General features: G+C 40.4%; 1 protein-coding gene across 3 annotated transcripts; it reads right to left on the reverse strand.

The window, feature by feature from the left end:
• Positions 1-1,786: 1,786 nt before the first annotated feature.
• On the reverse strand, positions 1,787-17,330 carry LOC145996119 (carboxypeptidase Q-like). Of its 3 annotated transcripts, none has more exons than XM_083132396.1 (4): positions 16,943-17,330; positions 16,052-16,202; positions 13,501-13,756; positions 1,787-2,585 (listed from the first exon to the last, which is right to left on the reverse strand). In XM_083132396.1, the coding sequence occupies exons 1-4, from the start codon at positions 17,275-17,277 to the stop codon at positions 1,909-1,911; spliced, it is 1,419 nt and encodes a 472-aa protein (XP_082988522.1). In that variant the 5' UTR covers positions 17,278-17,330; the 3' UTR covers positions 1,787-1,908. The 3 variants fall into 3 exon arrangements, with proteins under 3 accessions (XP_082988522.1, XP_082988521.1, XP_082988520.1); XM_083132395.1 differs by lacking the exon at positions 1,787-2,585 and adding an exon at positions 10,123-10,896; XM_083132394.1 differs by lacking the exon at positions 1,787-2,585 and adding an exon at positions 11,840-12,662.
• Positions 17,331-18,677: the final 1,347 nt, after the last annotated feature.

An 18,677-nucleotide genomic window follows, 5' to 3' on the forward strand; every position in this document is an offset into this window, starting at 1 on the left:
TGAAGGGGAAGATCTGTTAAGAAAGTTGTTAGTGGAGAACTACTGTATGTCTTATGAGCGCGTTCTGGTTTCCACGGAAGAGAATGAAAGGAGAGCTACTTGATGGCGCATCGCCATCTGCTATTGGTACGATGATGAAAACGAACATCCTTGCTGAAGAAGACTTATCAAGCTGGCAACGTCAAAAGAAAGAGTACAGTTCCCTGGTTGTGATGAGAAGTACAGCGAACTCCCAGTCGAGGATTGGATTCAGTGTGCCACATGTGACGAATAGTGGCACCTCGTATGAAACAGGAACCTTGATTTGTGATTTGTGTTAGCGATCTTCCAGCCGAGGACTTGATTCACTGTGTCGCATGTTTAGATGGCACGACAGATGCTTCTCATATGAAAGAGGAACTTTCATTAGTGATTTGTGTTCCATTCTATAAAACCTTCATACGAATGTGACTCTGTTTAGAAAGTGTTAGTACGATGCGCATTCTTACCCGAACGTGATCGCAATCTTACGCCGCCACGTTTGCATGGTCATTCTTTTCGTTTGTTTTCTGCTGAAATATTGTTTACTGAGCTTTCGTAAATTTACTGTATGTTAGCAAAGGATAGTGCATTCTGTGTTAAGTTTTCCGTATGTTACTATAGAGTAAAAACTTCAATAAAACATAATGATCAAAAACTACGCAGTCTTGCCCCATCTTACTCTATTGCGAAAGATAATGCGGTAACCAATGCAGAACCTGTATTGAACTGAACGAGGTACATTAAAGAGTGAAATAAGACAAGAATATCTGTAATCAATGGCGTACGCAGGATTTTTTCGGGGATGGAATTGTAAAGGTGTACATACCTGTGTTCTGATGAGGGAGGAATACTCCAAAAATATTTCTTAAATTATCATGATAAAACTCCTCGTCTTTAATGTTGTTCAAAGACAAAAAATTGTCATCGGGGGTCGTTTTAAGGCGGAATTTCAGTTATCACTTCATTATATATCGGGTTCTTCACTGATTTTATTTGAAAATTTTGATTTCTCAAAGTTTCTGGAGGGGCTGTAGCATTTAGATAATGGGCCTCTATTGGAAAACCTAACTCCTAACTACGGAATTGAGAATGACTGACCTATATCGGAAAACAGACGAATTATTGCTGCATAGCGTATGTGAGAAGGATAAACATTTCTCTCAGCCTACATTTTCGTTTCCGAATAATATGCTCTTGCACTGTAATTAGTATCCGATCGTGACTTTTGACCCACGGTGCACATTGCTTTTTTGTTTGATTTGGTTATTTTGCTTCGCTTGGCTGCCAAAATTTTGGCCAATCGCAAAGGTGAGTGAAGATATACTGAGGGGACAATCACAAAGAACAACCATTCCTAGGCTGGAATTCGAACCAGAACTCCTGCCATCGTAGCGCGCTATGCTAACCACTCCGTCAAGGAGGTTGGCTACTTTATTTGTATTTTATTACACATTTCTTTTACCGGATCACTTTCACAAATTTTCCTTCCTTGTTGGATCAGCACCCTATTATAATTTTACTTAGGTTTTGTCATTTAACACACTGCTTGCACTATCATTTTTACAGTTCGACTCCTCGGTGGCGTAATGGTAAAGTCTTGTAATCAAGGGGTTCTGGGTTCGATACCCAGTCGAGGCACATACTGATTCAGATCCAACTTTAAACTGTAGGCCTAGTCTCGATTAGCCTATCTGTGTATGAAGTAAACGCAAACGTTTTGTAAGTAACAACATTTTCCAACAATTGCACATATAAAGGATGCGTAAACTAAAACATTTATGTAGCTATAAGCTTTAATGAGATTCTTGCCTTGAAGTAACAAAACAAATAACAATGCACGTCACCAATACGTAATTACGTAATGCACATACTGAAATAGTGACGTCATTACTTTCGAGGAATATCAGTGGTAAGATCAGCAAAGACATATGCAGTTGCAGCCCACGCAGCAAGGTACAGATCAAGCTGGTGAGGGTCATAGTGAGAAATTTCATCGGCATCTGTATGGTGAAACCAAATGTACTTCCCGCTTATATCGACAAGACCGACTCCAGGCACTCCAGAATTCGTCCAGACACTTATGTCACTGCTGGGAGGCGTACGTCTCTCTAGGTAGGTGGCGTTGATTGGCTTCAAGAGTTTGACGACTTCTTGGGCAATGCACATCGCCTCGTCGGCTCCAGAAAACGAAAATCCAATTGGTGGCAAGAGCCCTTCATCGGCTTCCATCACAATGTTGAGGTCTTCGGTTTCATTTCCGTGTACCGCCGCGTACTCCTTGGCTCCGTAGTAGCCTTGTTCCTCGGCAGACCAGATGATGGATCTGATGGTCCTCCTGGGTTTCAAACCGAGGCGGTTGAGGAGTAGAAGGGAGTGGAAGGAGATGAAGGCACCGCCGGCATCATCGGTTGCTCCCTGTCCGACATCCCAGCTGTCTATGTGCCCGGACACGACCACGATCTTGTCTGGCTTCTCTTTGCCGGTGAGGTCAGCTATGGTGTTTCTGGTTGTCCCATTCGGCCGAATCTTATCATCCAAGTTTAGTTGCAATACGACTTGTTGCCCTGAAGGAACAGATAACAGCATTTCACACAGTGCAACAATGCTAATTATTTTGTTATTAATTTTTTCCCCTGAAGGAACAGATAACAGCATTTCACACAGTGCAACAATGATAATTATTTTGTTATTAATTTTTTTCCTGAAGGAACACATAACAGCATTTCACACAGTGCAACAATGCTAATTATTTTGTTATGAATTTATTCCCCTGAAGGAACAGATAACAGCATTTCACACAGTGCAACAATGATAATTATTTTGTTATTAATTTTTCTCCTGAAGGAACAGATAACAGCATTTTACACAGTGCAACAATGATAATTATTTTGTTATTAATTTCTTGCCCTGAAGGAACAGATAAGAGCATTTCACACAGTGCAAGAATGCTAATTATTTTGTTATTAATTTTTTCCCCTGAAGGAACAGATAACATTTCACACAGTGCAACAATGCTAATTATTTTTTATTTATTTTTTCCCTGAAGGAACAGATAACAGTATTTCACACAGTGCAACAATGCTAATTCTTTTTTATTAATTTTTTCCTGAAGGAACAGATAACAGCATTTTACACAGTGCAACAATGATAATTATTTTGTTATTAATTTTTTCCCCTGAAGGAACAGATAAGATCATTTCACACAGTGCAACAATGCTAATGATTTTGTTATTATTTTTTCCCTGAAGGAACAGATAACAACATTTCATTAAGTGCAACAATGATAATTATTTTGTTATTATTTTTTTTCCCCTGAAGGAACCGATAACAGCATTTCACACAGTGCATCAATGATAATTATTTTGTTATGAATTTTTTCCCCTGAAGGAAAAGATAACAGCATTTCACGCAGTGCAACAATGATAATTATTTTGTTATTTATTTTTCCCCCTGAAGGAACAGATAACAGCATTTCACACAGTGCAACAATGCTAATTATTTTGTTATTTATTTTTTTCCCCTGAAGGAACAGATAACAGCATTTCACACAGTGCAACAATGATAATTATTTTGTTATTAATTTTTTTCCTGAAGGAACAGACAACAGCATTTCACAAAGTGCAACAATGATAATTATTTTGTTATTAATTTCTTGCCCTGAAGGAACAGATAAGGGCATTTCACACAGTGCAACAATGCTAATTATTTTGTTATTATTTTTTCTTGAAGGAACAGATAACAGCATTTCACACAGTGCAACAAGGCTAATTATTTTTTTATTTATTTTTCCCTGAAGGAACAGATAACAGTATTTCACACAGTGCAACAATGCTAATTATTTTGTTATTAATTTTTTTCCTGAAGGAACAGGTAACAGCATTTCACACAGTGCAACAATGATAATTATTTTGTTATTATTTTTTTTCCCTGAAGGAACAGATAACAGCATTTCACACACTGCAACAATACTAATTATTTTGTTATTTATGTTTTCCCCTGAAGGAACAGATAACAGCATTTCACACACTGCAACAACGCTAATTATTTTGTTATTTATTTTTCCCCCTAAAGGAACAGATAACAGCATTTCACACAGTGCAACAATGCTAATTATTTTGTTATTTATTTTTCCCTGAAGGAACAGATAACAGCATTTCACACAGTGCAAGAATACTAATTATTTTGTTACTTATTTTAAGCTTACAATATATTTTGCAACGATTCCCTAACTACAATAAAAAACAGCTTTTGCCCTACATGAGTGGTTCTCAAACTTAACGCGTACTCAAACGCAAACTCAAACGCGTACCCCTAGGGATACATGAACGACTTCAAAGGGGTACGCGATCAGCTCGGAAGAGAAATGTCGAGAATACTCACACAACATTTTTGCTGCAGGTGTGTAGAGCATACTTCGTAGCTTTAACACTCAACAGGAAAATAAGGCTGATTATGTCACTGACACTCTTATCATTGTTCATGTGTTTTGAAATAAAATACTCGTTCGAAATCTATAATAGACTAAATTTGGAGCCGAATCTCCGCTTGAAAGTTTCAAGTGCACAACCAGACATCAAGAAACTGTGTTAAGCTATGCAGGCACATCCTTCTCATTAGAAACTCTGTGGATTTACAATACAAACTACAAAATTGTGCAGTTTCTTTACAAACTTTGTTCACCTTTTTCAACAACTCTGGCAAAAACATATGAACATTAAAGTTTTTTATATATTAGGTTAGTCAAAAAGTAAATGCAATGTTTTTCTTTTCTTCCGTAGGTTGGCTGTACAGCTTTCTGCGCTCGCAAGCCGATAGATAGTATCGTTGTCTTCGCCTGTGGCAGGTTACAGCGTCATCACTTCAGTTCGCTCTGCAGTGTTGCCAAGTAAACATGGCTGCGCCACTGTCCGTGTGCACCACAGAAGAACAGCGTTCTGTAATCCGTTTATTGTGGTCTGAAGGTGTACCAGGAGCTGAAATCTATAGAAGACTTTCAGCACAATACGGTGACAATGTTTTACCGCTGCGAAGTGTTTACCAGTGGATTGAAAAGTTCAAAAGCGGTCGAACAAGTGTGAAGGACGAGGAAAGAGCAAGTCGTCCGGCCACATCCACTACTGATGACAACATTGAGCAAGTCCGTCAGCTGATTCTGAACAGACGAGTGACTGTTGATGAAGTGGCAAACCATATGCACGTTAGTCATGGTTCTGCATATGAAATTATCCATAACAGGCTCAACTTTCATAAAGTCTGTGCGAGATGGGTCCCTAAAGAACTCCCTGACGAGAACAAGCGAAATCGTGTGAGAATCTGTCAGCAATTATTGGACAGACATGCTAACGAAGGTGAAGCCTTTTTGAATCGAATCATCACTGGAGATGAAACATGGATCCATCACTTCGAACCTGAGAGCAAACGCCAGAGCATGGAATGGAAACACCCTGAATCTCCAGTGAAAAAAAAGTCAAGCGTCAACACTCTGCAGGAAAAGTGATGCTCACACTTTTTTGGGACTCAGAAGGGGTAATTATGGAACATTATGTGGAAAAGAGGACAACAATAAACAGTGAATGATACAGTGATATGCTTTCGAACAAGTTGAAGCCTGCAATTCGAAGCAAACGACGAGGTCGATTGTCGGAATGCATTCTTTTGTTGCATGACAACGCGCGTCCCTATACCGCCGCCAACACCGCTCAAACTCTTCAGAATCTGGGCTTCGAGGTGTTAAAGCATCCTGCATACAGTCCCGATCTCGCCCCGTCGGATTACCATCTGTTCGGTCCACTTAAAGATGCTTTAAGAGGCCGTCGATTCGACACAGATCAACAGGTGGAGGAAGCGGTGCATACGTGGCTTGCTGCTCAGCCGAAAAGCTTTTTTCTCAGGGTATCGGAAAGCTTGTGGAACGTTGGACCAAGTGTATTGAAGTGCAGGGGGGCTATGTTGGAAAATGATATCATTGTAAGTTTTCTATTGTTGCTGTGAAAAATAAAAAAAATGATTGCATTTACTTTTTGACTGACCTAATACTTCTTAGCATGCATGTGTTTCACATTTATAAAGATTGTAAACGTAGGAACAGCCAATAAAATAATAAACGTAAGACACTAATGTTTATTTGTTCACCATCTTTCCACATACTGCCCGAATGTCATTTTGCTCCATTGCAGATACACGCCTCCAACATATCAAAAACGCCTCACCAATCAGGGAGAAAAAAACAAACCAAAACCCACTCTTCAGAGAAAACCTATGAAGGGGGTACATTAGTTACGACTAAATGGTACAATGAGAAAAAGTTTGAGAACCATTGCCCTACATACATTAACGTGTTAAGGTAATAGGTGAGTCATTCCGTGTCAAATCAACAAGGTCCTCAGCCTTATATTTTGTGATTCACTTGAAATTTGGCATACTGGAAGGCAGGGGTGCCTATGGAGGGATTATGGCGAAGACTGCGCCATAGAGATTTTTGGGAGGGATTTTTCTCTTCAAGTAATATAAAATTCAACATTTATATATTTTTCTAAAATATATGTAAAAAAAATACACCTCAAATGAACAATATTTAATCCATGACATGAAGGAAAGGAAGTGTTTAGGGGCAGGGCTGGCCACAGGTGGTTTTGTGGACGCAAGCTGCATCCGCCCAACTTTGGAAGGGGATTTCTATGATGGAAATTTGATGTGAACAATATATAGTGTTGGACACAAGTTGCATTAGTACGTTATCAATTAATTGCTGCTATATAATTAGCATTTTGTAGACTTCTAAGGAAATTGTAACGGGTAGTATGTATAATTGGGGGGCGAGAGGGGTTAATATCCAACTATTACATATTAGGCCTTATTTAAATTCACACGCGGATTCTGGGGGATTGAGAATTAAACGTTGGGAAGGGGGGCAATATTCAACTCTTGAATATCAGTGTTAAGTATTAGATTATGGCAATTATTTTAGTTAGGGGGAATTGAACATTAAATTGAGGGGGTATCCAATTCTTGTGGATTACTATTGTCTGAGACTGTTGCGGAAATTCTGGTGTGGAGACTGAGAATCAATTCTTTGGAGGAGGCAATATCCACTCTTCAATATAAACACAATAAGCCTAAAATTGACATGGAAATTTTGGTGGTAGGATTGAGTATTAAATTTAAGAGGGGAGATATGAAGCTCTTTTAAAAGTGTTAAATCTTAGATTGTCCAGGGATTTCTATAGTGGGGCGGGGGGGTTCGAATATTATATTTTGGAGACTATACTTAGTGATATGGTATCCACACGTTTTCGGCTCCGAACGTGCGAAAAGAGAAGCTGGGAAAGAGTAAATATCGTGGGATCCTAAGAAAATATATACCCCATTAAATTAATATTCTTGAAAGCCTGCGAAGATATGGATGTAAAAATTTTCATGGTCGCTTCGCTCGCAATTTGCTACAAAAATGCGTGTTTGGCGTTTTACTGAGGCGAATGTGAAGTTTTATACTGTAGCTGCATTGCAAGACATAAGCGATATTCATTAATAACATCACTTCTTAAAATGAAATGCTTAGTATTGGTATGCTGCTTATATTTCTATTCACAAGCAGAGGGGGCGAATTTTTTGAAGGAGCAACCGTATTATATTCTCGCCCTGAGCTTAGGAATTTCTAGCTAGAGTTCTGTAATGTCTCGTCAAACAATAATTCAAGCAGTCACATTGCTGCAGTATGTTACTTGGTTTGCTCAGGTTGAATTTTCTACTTAAGTTGTGTAACAATTTGTGTTAAATACTCAAATTGTGGGTTTTATAAATCTTACTCACCACACAAACTCTGTTTAAATGCATATTTATATAATTTATTACATTTAACCAATCAATCTCGAAAATTGAACAATTAAGAAAATATGGTATTGTATTAAAATAAACATAAATTATTACGTATTCGTCCAAACTGTTTTGGGACGATTGTGTGTGGGCACCCTTGTATAGGCAGGAGGGGCAGATCAAGTATAGTGTTTAGTAAAGCTAATAGCTAGACACGCTGTCGTAATTAAATACTTTATGGGGATTATAACATGATTTGGGGGGGCATATGTCATGATTTTGCGGGGTATGCGCCATTGGCCTTGTGGGGGGATGGGCACCCCTGCTGGAAGGGCCACCTGAGGTAGGAAAATATGCAAAGTTGTAGATCCTCTTCTAGGTTGTGAAAAGTGCCTCTTCATTCGTTGATTTCACATGGAATACCCCACGTTATGAGTGAACAGAATGTGGGAAATTGCAGATGCATGCAAGTGAATAAAAACTTTCGACTTGACCTTCGGCCACATCCATTGCGCTAGCATGTTAGAGATGTGGTACCTGAATGCTCTTTAATGTCTGAAAATGTTGGCATCCAGTAATGAAGAAAGGGAAAGAACTTATTTGAAAGTTTTATAGAACGCAACGTTATGTGTGTACGTGATCTAATACTGTAAAAATACTCAAAATATTATTGTATTTTATTTTTCTTAATAATAAACTTGGTGTGTATACTGTCCTTTTAAATTAGATGTTTCAGTATAATGAAATGATGGTAACACATGGAAAGCTGAAGGTTCCAAGAAGATATAGGACATGTTGTGATCGCAAACTTACTTTGCAAACCCGGGACACCTTGATTACAAGGCAACGACGCTACCACTGCGCCATCGGGGAGTCTCTGCAAAAGACAAGTGGTAGGCACTACAGTCTGCTGTTATATGGATACATATCTACACGGTAGGCCAAAAGTCATGATGGGATATTCATATAATATTTTTCTAAAGGGCAAGTGGCAATCAATGCTGAAACTCTTTTGAATTGAACATGATACATTAAAGAGTTAAAGTGGAAAAGAATACTTGCAAGATTAATGTCAGTGTTGTCTAACTTCTTGGTACTATATCGGACATGTACGGAAAAAACTTGACTCCTAACTACAGTATTGGGATTGGCTGGCCTTTATCGGAAAATAGATGGATTACTACCACACAACGTTTGTGAGGAGGATAAAATTCCTCGCAATCTACGAATAATAAGTCCATGCAATATACAAGGTGTTTCCTGGCTGATAATACAAACTTTCAGGGTTGATGAAGAAGGGCACGTGTATCAATTTCAGATAAGGAACCCTGGTCCGGAAACGACTCAGTCGAAAGTTAGAAGCGAAAATCGGTGTATGAAGATTTAATACTTTTATTACCTGCACAAGTTTCACAAGCTGTTCCGTGGACAGCTCGGTCACCTGATCTGACTCCACTTGATTTCTTCTTGCGGGGTCATGTGAAAAGTCTTGTGTACGAGACACCTGTCGAGACTGAAGAGGATCTCCTGGCAAGAATTCACGCTGCCTGTGTGCCTGTGACATTGTTCGAACGAGTCCGGGGTTGTTCCAACGGGTACGCCAAAACTTTGTGCGACGATGTCATGCCTGCAGCGAAGCTGGGGGACGCCACTTTGAACAATTGTTGTGAATGTAGCAGCTTGTGAAACGTGTGCAGGTAATAAAAGTATTACATCTTCATACACCGATTTTCGCTTCTAACTTTCGACTAAGTCGTTTCCGGACCAAGGTCCCTTACCTCAAATTCATTCATGTGCACTTCTCCATCCCCGAAAGTTTGTATCATCAGCCCGGAAACACCCTGTATATGCATAGTATCCGTTTGTGACTTTTGACAACAGTGTACAATGCTTTCTTTGTATTTTATTACACGTGCCTTTTATCGCATCAAATTTACATGTTATTTCTTTTGCTGACAATATATTTCCCTTTCTGTAACAGTCATGTAACATTTCGTTTAAATTCTGTTGCGTAACACACTTACCCTGTCACTGCTTTGCTACATCTCACCTTCTCGATGGTGTAGTGGTTACCTACCTTCGTCGCCTTACAATCGAGGTGTCCGGGGTTCGATACTCATAGTGGATCTTATCTCACTCTAAATTGTAGGCCCAGTCCCGATTTGCTTATTAGTGCAAAAAGTGAACTTAAGAGAAAAACTCAAACCTTTGCTACATTTCAAATGCTTTGTAACATTTTTCGACAGTTTGCACATACTATCAAGGATATATAAAAGAAAACCATTTCTGTAGCCATGAGTTTTAATAATATTGTTGCCTGAAAGTAACAAATGACGGCTATAAGGATCAACGCCATCAATACATATAAATTGTTACTGAAATGTCATTTCTCTCGTGGAATATCAATAGTAAGATCAGCAAAGACATATGAAGTGGCAGCCCACATAGCAATGCACAGATCAAGCTCGCGAGGGTCATATAGAGAGATCATATCCCCTCCAGAATGGTGAAACCAATGATACCTCTCGCTAGTATGGAGAAGACCAACTCCTGGTACTCCAGAATCCGTCCAGACGGTGATGTCACTGCTGGGAGCTGGACGCCTCTCTAGGTAGGTGGCGTTGATTGGCTCCAAGAGGCTGAGGACTTCTTGGACAATGCACATAGCCTCGTCGGTCCCAGAAAATGAGAATCCAATTGGTGCGAAGGCCCCTTCGTCGGACTCCATGACAATGTTGAGGTCCTGGGTTTCGTTCCCGTGTACCGCGGCGTACTCCTTGGCTCCGTAGTAGCCCTGTTCTTCTGCCGTCCAGAGGATAGACTTGATGGTCCTCCTGGGTTTCAACCCGAGCCGGTTGAGGAGTAGGAGGGAGTGGAAGGAGATGAACGCACCGTCGCCATCATCAGCTGCTCCCTGTCCGACATCCCAGCTGTCTATGTGTCCGGACAGGACCACAATCTTGTCCGGCTGCTCTCTGCCGGTGAGTTCAGCTATGGTGTTTCTCGAAGTCCCGTCAGGCCAAATCTGATCATCCAAGTTTAGTTGCAACACGACCTTTTGCCCTGAAGGAATAGACAGCAGCATTTCACACTGTGAAACAATGATACCTGTGCAAAACCTGCACAACAAAACATTTGAGAACAGACATATTGGGACATTGACCAAAGAGGTGACCGAGAACTTCCATGATAATTTCTTACACGTTACATCTAATAGTCTGTAGCATTAATGTCTTAATACCAAAACTAGAACGAACAGAAAAGTTCCTTTCGCAGCTTATATACTGACTCAAAAAAGGTAAAGTGTTCCCCTGTGCTTAGCACCACGCCATGAAGGCGTATAGGGGGTGTGGGGGTAACGCCCCACACTTTCTTGATCCGGTCATGAGTGAGGGTGATGTGATCAGCATCACGCCCCTGACCGCCTTTACCCCCCAGGGTTTCCCCCAGGTACCCATGTTACTCGACGCTGGGTGGGCGCCGGGACCGCTTCCACCGTTAGAAAAGTTCCCGGATTTGAACCGGCCGGGGATCGAACCCGGGACCTTTAGCATGGTAGTCAGACGCGTTACCGACTGAGCCACAAGCGGTGTGACTCAAGCAAGCAAAAATGAATTATGATTGGATGAAACTGATTGAGACATAAGGAATACCTATGTCAAGGTCGATATTCGACTCCGAGAACTTGGATGATGAGAACAAAAACCAACCAATCAACGCGCTCCTAGGTGACTAATTCAGAATTTGACCAAACTTCATGTTAATATAGTAATGAGGTAAGGTAAAGTTACACCGGGTATATCCGTGTTATACGACTACAGAACAACATGTGTTGACATAATATTAGGTATTGGGGGAAGAAACAACACACCTGAGACAGAAAATTGTAGACTCACCACTTACAATACGATCTGATATTCAACAAATTTCGCACACTGTACAAGATCTTCATTTTTATTTGAACTTTTGAAAAGTTTATTCGTACGACCACATATACAGGCTTGTAAGGATGTCATTGGATGTACAGAAAGATTCACTGGATATGAAACGAATTAAGACATTTAAGGCATAAGAACTTTATTTCTACACTCGAGACACGTGAGGAAATACTGGTAATAACGTCTTGCTGGTTTTGGAAGTTCAGTTCTTCGCATCGGCTCTCGGCATGTCCACGCTCAGATCGGCAATCACGTAAGACGATGCAGTCCAAAGAGCAAGCGACAGGTCAAGCTCTCGAGGAGTGTACACCTGCATGGTGTCCCCGGGAGAGTGATGAAACCAGAAATACCTGTCGCTAGAATGCCTCAACCCTGCGCTTGGAATCCCTTGCTCCGTCCATACCATGATGTCGCTACCAGGTTCGTCTTCGAACAGCAACGAGGTGGCGTTGATGCGTTCCATCAAGTTAAGAACTTCCTGGGTTATGCACGCCGCCTCGTCGGAACCAAGGAAGGCAAGGCCGACAGGAGTGAAGGTTCCGAAGTCTGACTCCATGACGAAATCCAGATTGTCAGTCTCGTTGGCGTGGTCAGAGGCGTACTTGATCGCTCCAACGTATCCTTGTTCCTCGGCCGTCCACATGATGGCTCTGATGGTCCTCCGTGGCCTCAAACCCAGGCGGTTGAGAAGCAAGAGTGCGTGGGTCGATATAAAGGCACCGCTTGCGTCGTCCATGGCTCCTTGTCCCACGTCCCAGCTGTCGATGTGTCCCGATATCACGACCAGCTTCTCTGGGATTTCGGAGCCTTGCAACTCGGCAATAGTGTTCCTTGATGTTCCGTCAGGTAAAGTTTCGTCTGCCATGTTTAGTTGCATTACAATTTTATCCCCTGGAGAAAATAAAATAGCGGTTAGCAAGGAACTTATTTTGATCCTTTGCTCAGACAGATCTCTTACACTCTGGTTCATTAAACAATTTAAATCCCAGGCAACCTGTTGTTCAATTGCTACTGCACGAGACAAACGAAACGAGACGAGACAAACAGATATTTTCGAGACGAGCCACTGGACGAGACAAACGAATATCTTCGAGACAAGACAAACGAAAATTTTCGAGACGAGACAGACGAAAATTTTCGAGACGACACTCGACGAGATAAACGAAAATTTTAGAGACGATACACGAGACGAAACGGCATTTTCATGAGACGAGACGAGACAGACGAAAGTATCGTGTCGTCTCGTGGGCAACGACAACACTAATCGGAAGGCCTAAGTTTGAACATTCTGTATTAATATTACTAATCGTCTGTCTTCCAAAGAAACATGGGCCGGCCTTCGTGGCGGATTGGTTAGCATCGCGGGCTAAGGCTTCGAATTCCAACCTGGGCATGGGCGTTCTTCATCAATTTCATCACTCATCCTAATAGGCAAATATGGCAGAAAAGCGACACTAAGTAACAAAAAGCAATCAAAGGTTCAGTTGTTGCGCTTGGGACAGTCATACTACTGCCACGAGCCATAGGCATCATGGTAGATAGACGTATTAGGCACGAAGTTATTTTTTTCTGGCATACCCAGACACATCGCAGAGGTGTTCACCATCCAGAGGGGTATTCTCATGAGGGCAGATCTCCCCCTCCCCCTCCGGAAGATCGTGAGGGTAACGGTGAGGGCAAGATTGAGTTGTGAGGGTGATTTCAAACGAACACCTCAAAACCCACCAACCTCTGTTCTGCATCCTGTAGAGCATCTCGGCGTCCTCAACCGTCACACTCGCTGTTGGGATCTTCTCCACGCCTTCGCTGTAGGACATGGCGCCGGTGTGGGGACTGTCGATGGAAAACGAGGTGACGGACCTCACCAGCGCAGCCACTCCGCCAACCTTGGCGGCTTCGACGGCGCCGTTTCCTCTGTACTGCACCGCCTCTCCGTACCCATTGCTCGTCCAGTCCTGGTTGAACACCACAATCTTCCCGACAGCCTGCAAGTCGTGAATGAAATTTTAGATAACACACACGTAAGGGTTACTATTACACAGTATCGTGCTATGAGATGCAGAGCAAGCGTATAGTTTGTATAGTTCTCATAGAATATTTCTGCATATTTGTTGCTTCCTGCATGCGTTATGGAACAGTGGCGTATTCAGCATGTTACCGCGTTTACCTCCGGTTAACCAACTTTTCTCATAAACACATTTATAGTGGAACCAGAAGGGAAAAAAACCTGCTCAAACTCACGACTCCAGTGAACCGTACTGTCGCGTGGAGGGGAGGGGCAGAGTGGAGGATGCTTCCTTATGGCCCGAGTTGAACGGAGGAAGAGAAAGGTGCGCGGAGACTTTTCGTCGAAGGTTCTTTTCTTTGTGGTTGCTCTATAGCTATAATATATGTGAAATCGCTATGGAAACTATTAAGGACGCTTTTTTTTACCAGAATTTAAGTAAATTATTTAAAGAACTTACACACAGGTTTATGTACGTCATTGATCGTTCTCCATTGCACCGGGCTTACTCAACGATTGTACGGCGGGAAGGCGAGGGAGCCGAAGAAAAGAATGCGAGTATTTAACAACACACGTATTTCCTTTGTTTCTGTGCCGCGCTTGGCAGAGACAGTGTTGCTACATGAAGGGAAATTTTTCTTAGTAAAGGGAAATCCAGGTCCAATTTTCGGTGAAGAGGGACATTTTATGAAAAATGTAGAAATTGCCGTACTACTGTTTGTGTCTTACTTGCATGCCTGCATTGGTGTCTTACATCTATTATATCTAATTCATCCAGATAGATGGCGTATATACAATAAATAAGAATTGTTGCGGTAAACCAGGTATATTTTCAGGGAACGCCGCTGCTATGAAGGGATAAAGGGCCGTTTGATCCTGTACTTATGCTTGGAACTTACCATTCATGCTATTTCACGTTTCGAGTCTACTAATATTAGTTCGTTATTAAAACCCTAATGGTTATCAAACTTTTTCAGTCCGGGACCCACCTTGAAGGATATTCCACTTCATGGGACCCACAAGCATGGGCGCCGGCAGAATTACTTGTAAGGGTGTGCACTCAGTTTACAATCATATTTTTTAAAACATCGAGCACTTTAAGAAGCCCTCTTTTACGTTCGCTTAAACAAATTACACAGGAATACTACTCTACAATAAACTTCCATGTGAAATAAAGGAGGAAAGAAATATTAAGTTATTCAAAAATAAAAAAAAACAACTATCTCTTAGAAACATCACCCGACAGCATTGAAGAATTTCTACAGCATATCTAAAACTACTTTCTCTGTCTCACCCATGTACATAATCAATTGGACACAATGTATCAACATGTATGAAACCTTAATTAATCTGATATGCATCCCATATATGTAATCTAGTGGATGTAATATATATTTGAAACTCAATTATGCTGATCTATATCCCAAATGTGTAATCAAGGGTATGTAATCTATATTTGTAACTCAATTATGCTGATCTGCATCCCATATATGTAATCTAGTGGATGTAATGTACATTTGTAACTCAACTATGCTGATCTACATCCCAAATATGTTTTCAAGGGTATGTAATATATATTTGTAACCATAACTGATATATGCCATTATGTAATCAAACCGATATGTAATAATATATACTTGTAACTTTAATCATACTGCATCCCAAATAAGTAATCAAGTGGATGTATTTGTACTGAAATCATGCTAATGTTATATGTAACAAATGACGTGCGCTATACTGCTGCAGATAGAAATATCTACAATGTAGTCAACAGAACAAGAATAAATTACAATTACAATTACATACTCATTCCAGAAAAATAAATATGTAATTTAAAATATTAATTTACTCTAGTCTAACATCGAACTAAATACACATCCTGAAATTGAGAGATGCCAGTAAAAAGCAATGGTAGAGGGTGAATAACAGAAATGTCGAGTTTAGAAAACGTGCAACACAGGTTGAATTTAAATTGTTAAAACAATATATATTGGTACTTTAAATGTAATGGGTTTTTAAGACACAGTTAATAAATGTTCGAGCCCCACTTTGTGACCCACCAAATGCTCCCTCGGGACCCAGCAGTGGGTCGCGCCCCATAGGTTGAGAAACGATGCCAGACCAACGAAAATTAGTCGACTAGGATGGAAAAAAATCTGCGGACATCCATGATTAGCGAGGGCAATTGCCCCCTCCACCTTGCCCCCCGTGCGCGCGCCTGTGCCTATTCTAATTTTATGACTACTTATAACTTTGACACTTTTCTGTTTCCTACCTCGCTTGCCCTTTCGTGAAGTTCGTCGAATGTTTTGACTACCAGAATCTCTGCAGTGATGCCATCTGCCGATGTTCCCACGGTACCACCGAGACCTAGAACTTTCAGCTTCGCATTGCGAGGCTCCAACATTTGTAACGATTCTTCCCCTCTGGAAAAAGACACACGATGCTGAATATAATGTTTGATGAAAGAATGTAGGATCTACATAGACGGAAAGTATAAGATTACAGCAAGTTATATAAAGCAATTTACACTTCACCAAGCAGTGCAATATTTTGCACTCTCAAGTTCGATACCCAGTGGAGATACATTGCACAGTGACTTTAAACTGTAGGTCCAGTCCAAATTACCCTATATGTGCATACAAGTGGATTTATAACAAAAACTTCAAGTGTGGTCAAATTCTGAATTAGTCCGCTAGGAGCGCGTTGATTGGTTTATGACCACCACCGTTTGGGCACGCCACTGCTATCATCCATGTTGGGAGATGATGCGAGTTTTCTTTTAACAAATGCTTTGAGCTTTTCTTACGCTGTATCTGAGGAAAATTTTAGTCTCTCCTTACCTTTTTAATGTGTACTCTATGTCCTGTGCATGTCCGTTTACAAACTTACAATTTAACCTTTCTCAAGGGACTATTACACTACTTTTTTAACTTTGCGGTAAGGGTTGTAGATAAAATTATTTTTCCTCGTATGCTTTGAAGGGTTCAAAATGGTCAAACATTTTCATTCATTCATCCATCAATATTCAATAAACTCTAGCTCACTCCCATAGGTCATATAACCACCTTTTCACGTAAAGAAAAAGAAGTTGACTCCAAGATGGCGGACTTCAAAATGTCCGCCATGTTGATTTTTTTTTTAGATATTTTACACAGGAACTTACCTCGTCCAAATAGGCACGGGGGCATCCTCCGTGTGGACATTTTCGAGCCCGGCCTTCGTCAAATTGTCCACCAAGAAGTCGATGGCATCTTCCAAGGCTTGGGATCCGGTCATACGAGGTCCGAATGTGTCCACGAATTCGGCCAGGGTATCGTACGTGACGCCCGCATACTCACCCAATGCAAGATCGATAATTTGATCGACTACGTTGCTGTAGCCAGCAATTTCATCCACCAGTTCGCTTGGCAAGTTACACTCTAGACGATCACCACCTTTCTTCAGAGGATTTGCTGTAATGGCCGCGATCAGTGAGAATATTAAACCATAAAATCTCATTCTGGACGTTTCGATGTTCACCTTCGTTGTGTAATAACCGATATCAAAGACAACTACACGCTCAGGAATGTTTTATATGTTTGTGTATCGTCAGCATTACGTAAGCAGCGTGAAGTACTTTAATCTCGATATATAACTTGACAATCAAACGAGATTTTTTTATGATAAGATTGTCTTTCTTTATTTTAATACAAGGAACGAGACGTCCTTCACACACACACACACACACACACACACACACACACACACACACATATGTATTTATTCCAATGTATATACAGTGTTATTTATGTCGTAGGCATTATACTGGGTGATTTTTTTAACCTGAATCATTTGAATATCTTGAAAAGAAAATCATCCTACAAAAAAATGTTCCAAATAAAAAGTTGATAGTTTGGAGATGGAAGTTTAGTGGTGCAACAAAAGAACACCCCCTCCCCCTCTTGTAGGTGGGGTGGGTTACAACTTTGAAATTTCAAATAGAAACCCCTTTTTTTTATTACAGATTCGGATTTTACGGAAAAAAATACATAAGTTTTGCCTGAAACATTTTTTTCGCTTCGTGATAGATGGCGCTATAATCGACAAATTTTCATTTCTTGAATGTTTACACTTTAAAACCAATGTATTTCATTTCGCAATTCATTTAAATTCAAAAAATAAAACATTCTCGTGCATGAACTTTGTACTAATTCTTGACAAATCTTTTGAGATTTCATTAAGCTGGTAATTCGCCTATTTACAACATTTAAAAGTTAGATTCGATATTTGTTTAATTTTTTTTATTGTTGTGTCAAAGATGCTTAACAAATCTACAACAGAAAAATAAAAAAATAAAAAATAAAACAATGGCAAGAAACAGTTCCTTTTTAGACTTTTCCTGTTAAATCATAGTTTGTTTTTCATTGTTTTTTAGATCACAAGAATGCTCCGAGCGATTAATTTGACTAAGCTGTTGATACTTTTTAATATCAATGGATGTATTAACTGTAGAAGAGAAAATTGAAATGGTTCTCGTGTATGGAGAATCTGGCAGGAATCTCCGTCAAGCTGTCATTGTTTATGCTCAGCGTTTTCCAGACAGGGTGCGTTCTTTCGCTTCGTTTCAACGTACAGTCAATCAATTTACTACTGAAGGAAGTGTTAATCTTAAACAAAGAACCCATCGAAGAACAGTTACTGGAGAAGAAAATGAAATTAATGTGTTAGCTGCTGTGGCCCATGATCCTCATGTCAGCTCGCGAGAAGTAGCTCGAAATTCCGGATTGTCCCAGAGCAGTGTTTTGAAGATTTTACAGCGTCATAAATATCATCCATATCATGTGTCATTGCATCAAGAACTTCATGGCGATGATTTTCAAAATCGAGTGACGTTTTGTCAGTGGGCACGTGAACAAATA

The sequence above is a fragment of the Lepisma saccharinum genome, chromosome 12 (genome assembly GCF_977018435.1).
Source record: "Lepisma saccharinum chromosome 12, izLepSacc3.1, whole genome shotgun sequence".
Classification (NCBI taxonomy): Eukaryota; Metazoa; Arthropoda; class Insecta; order Zygentoma; family Lepismatidae; genus Lepisma; species Lepisma saccharinum.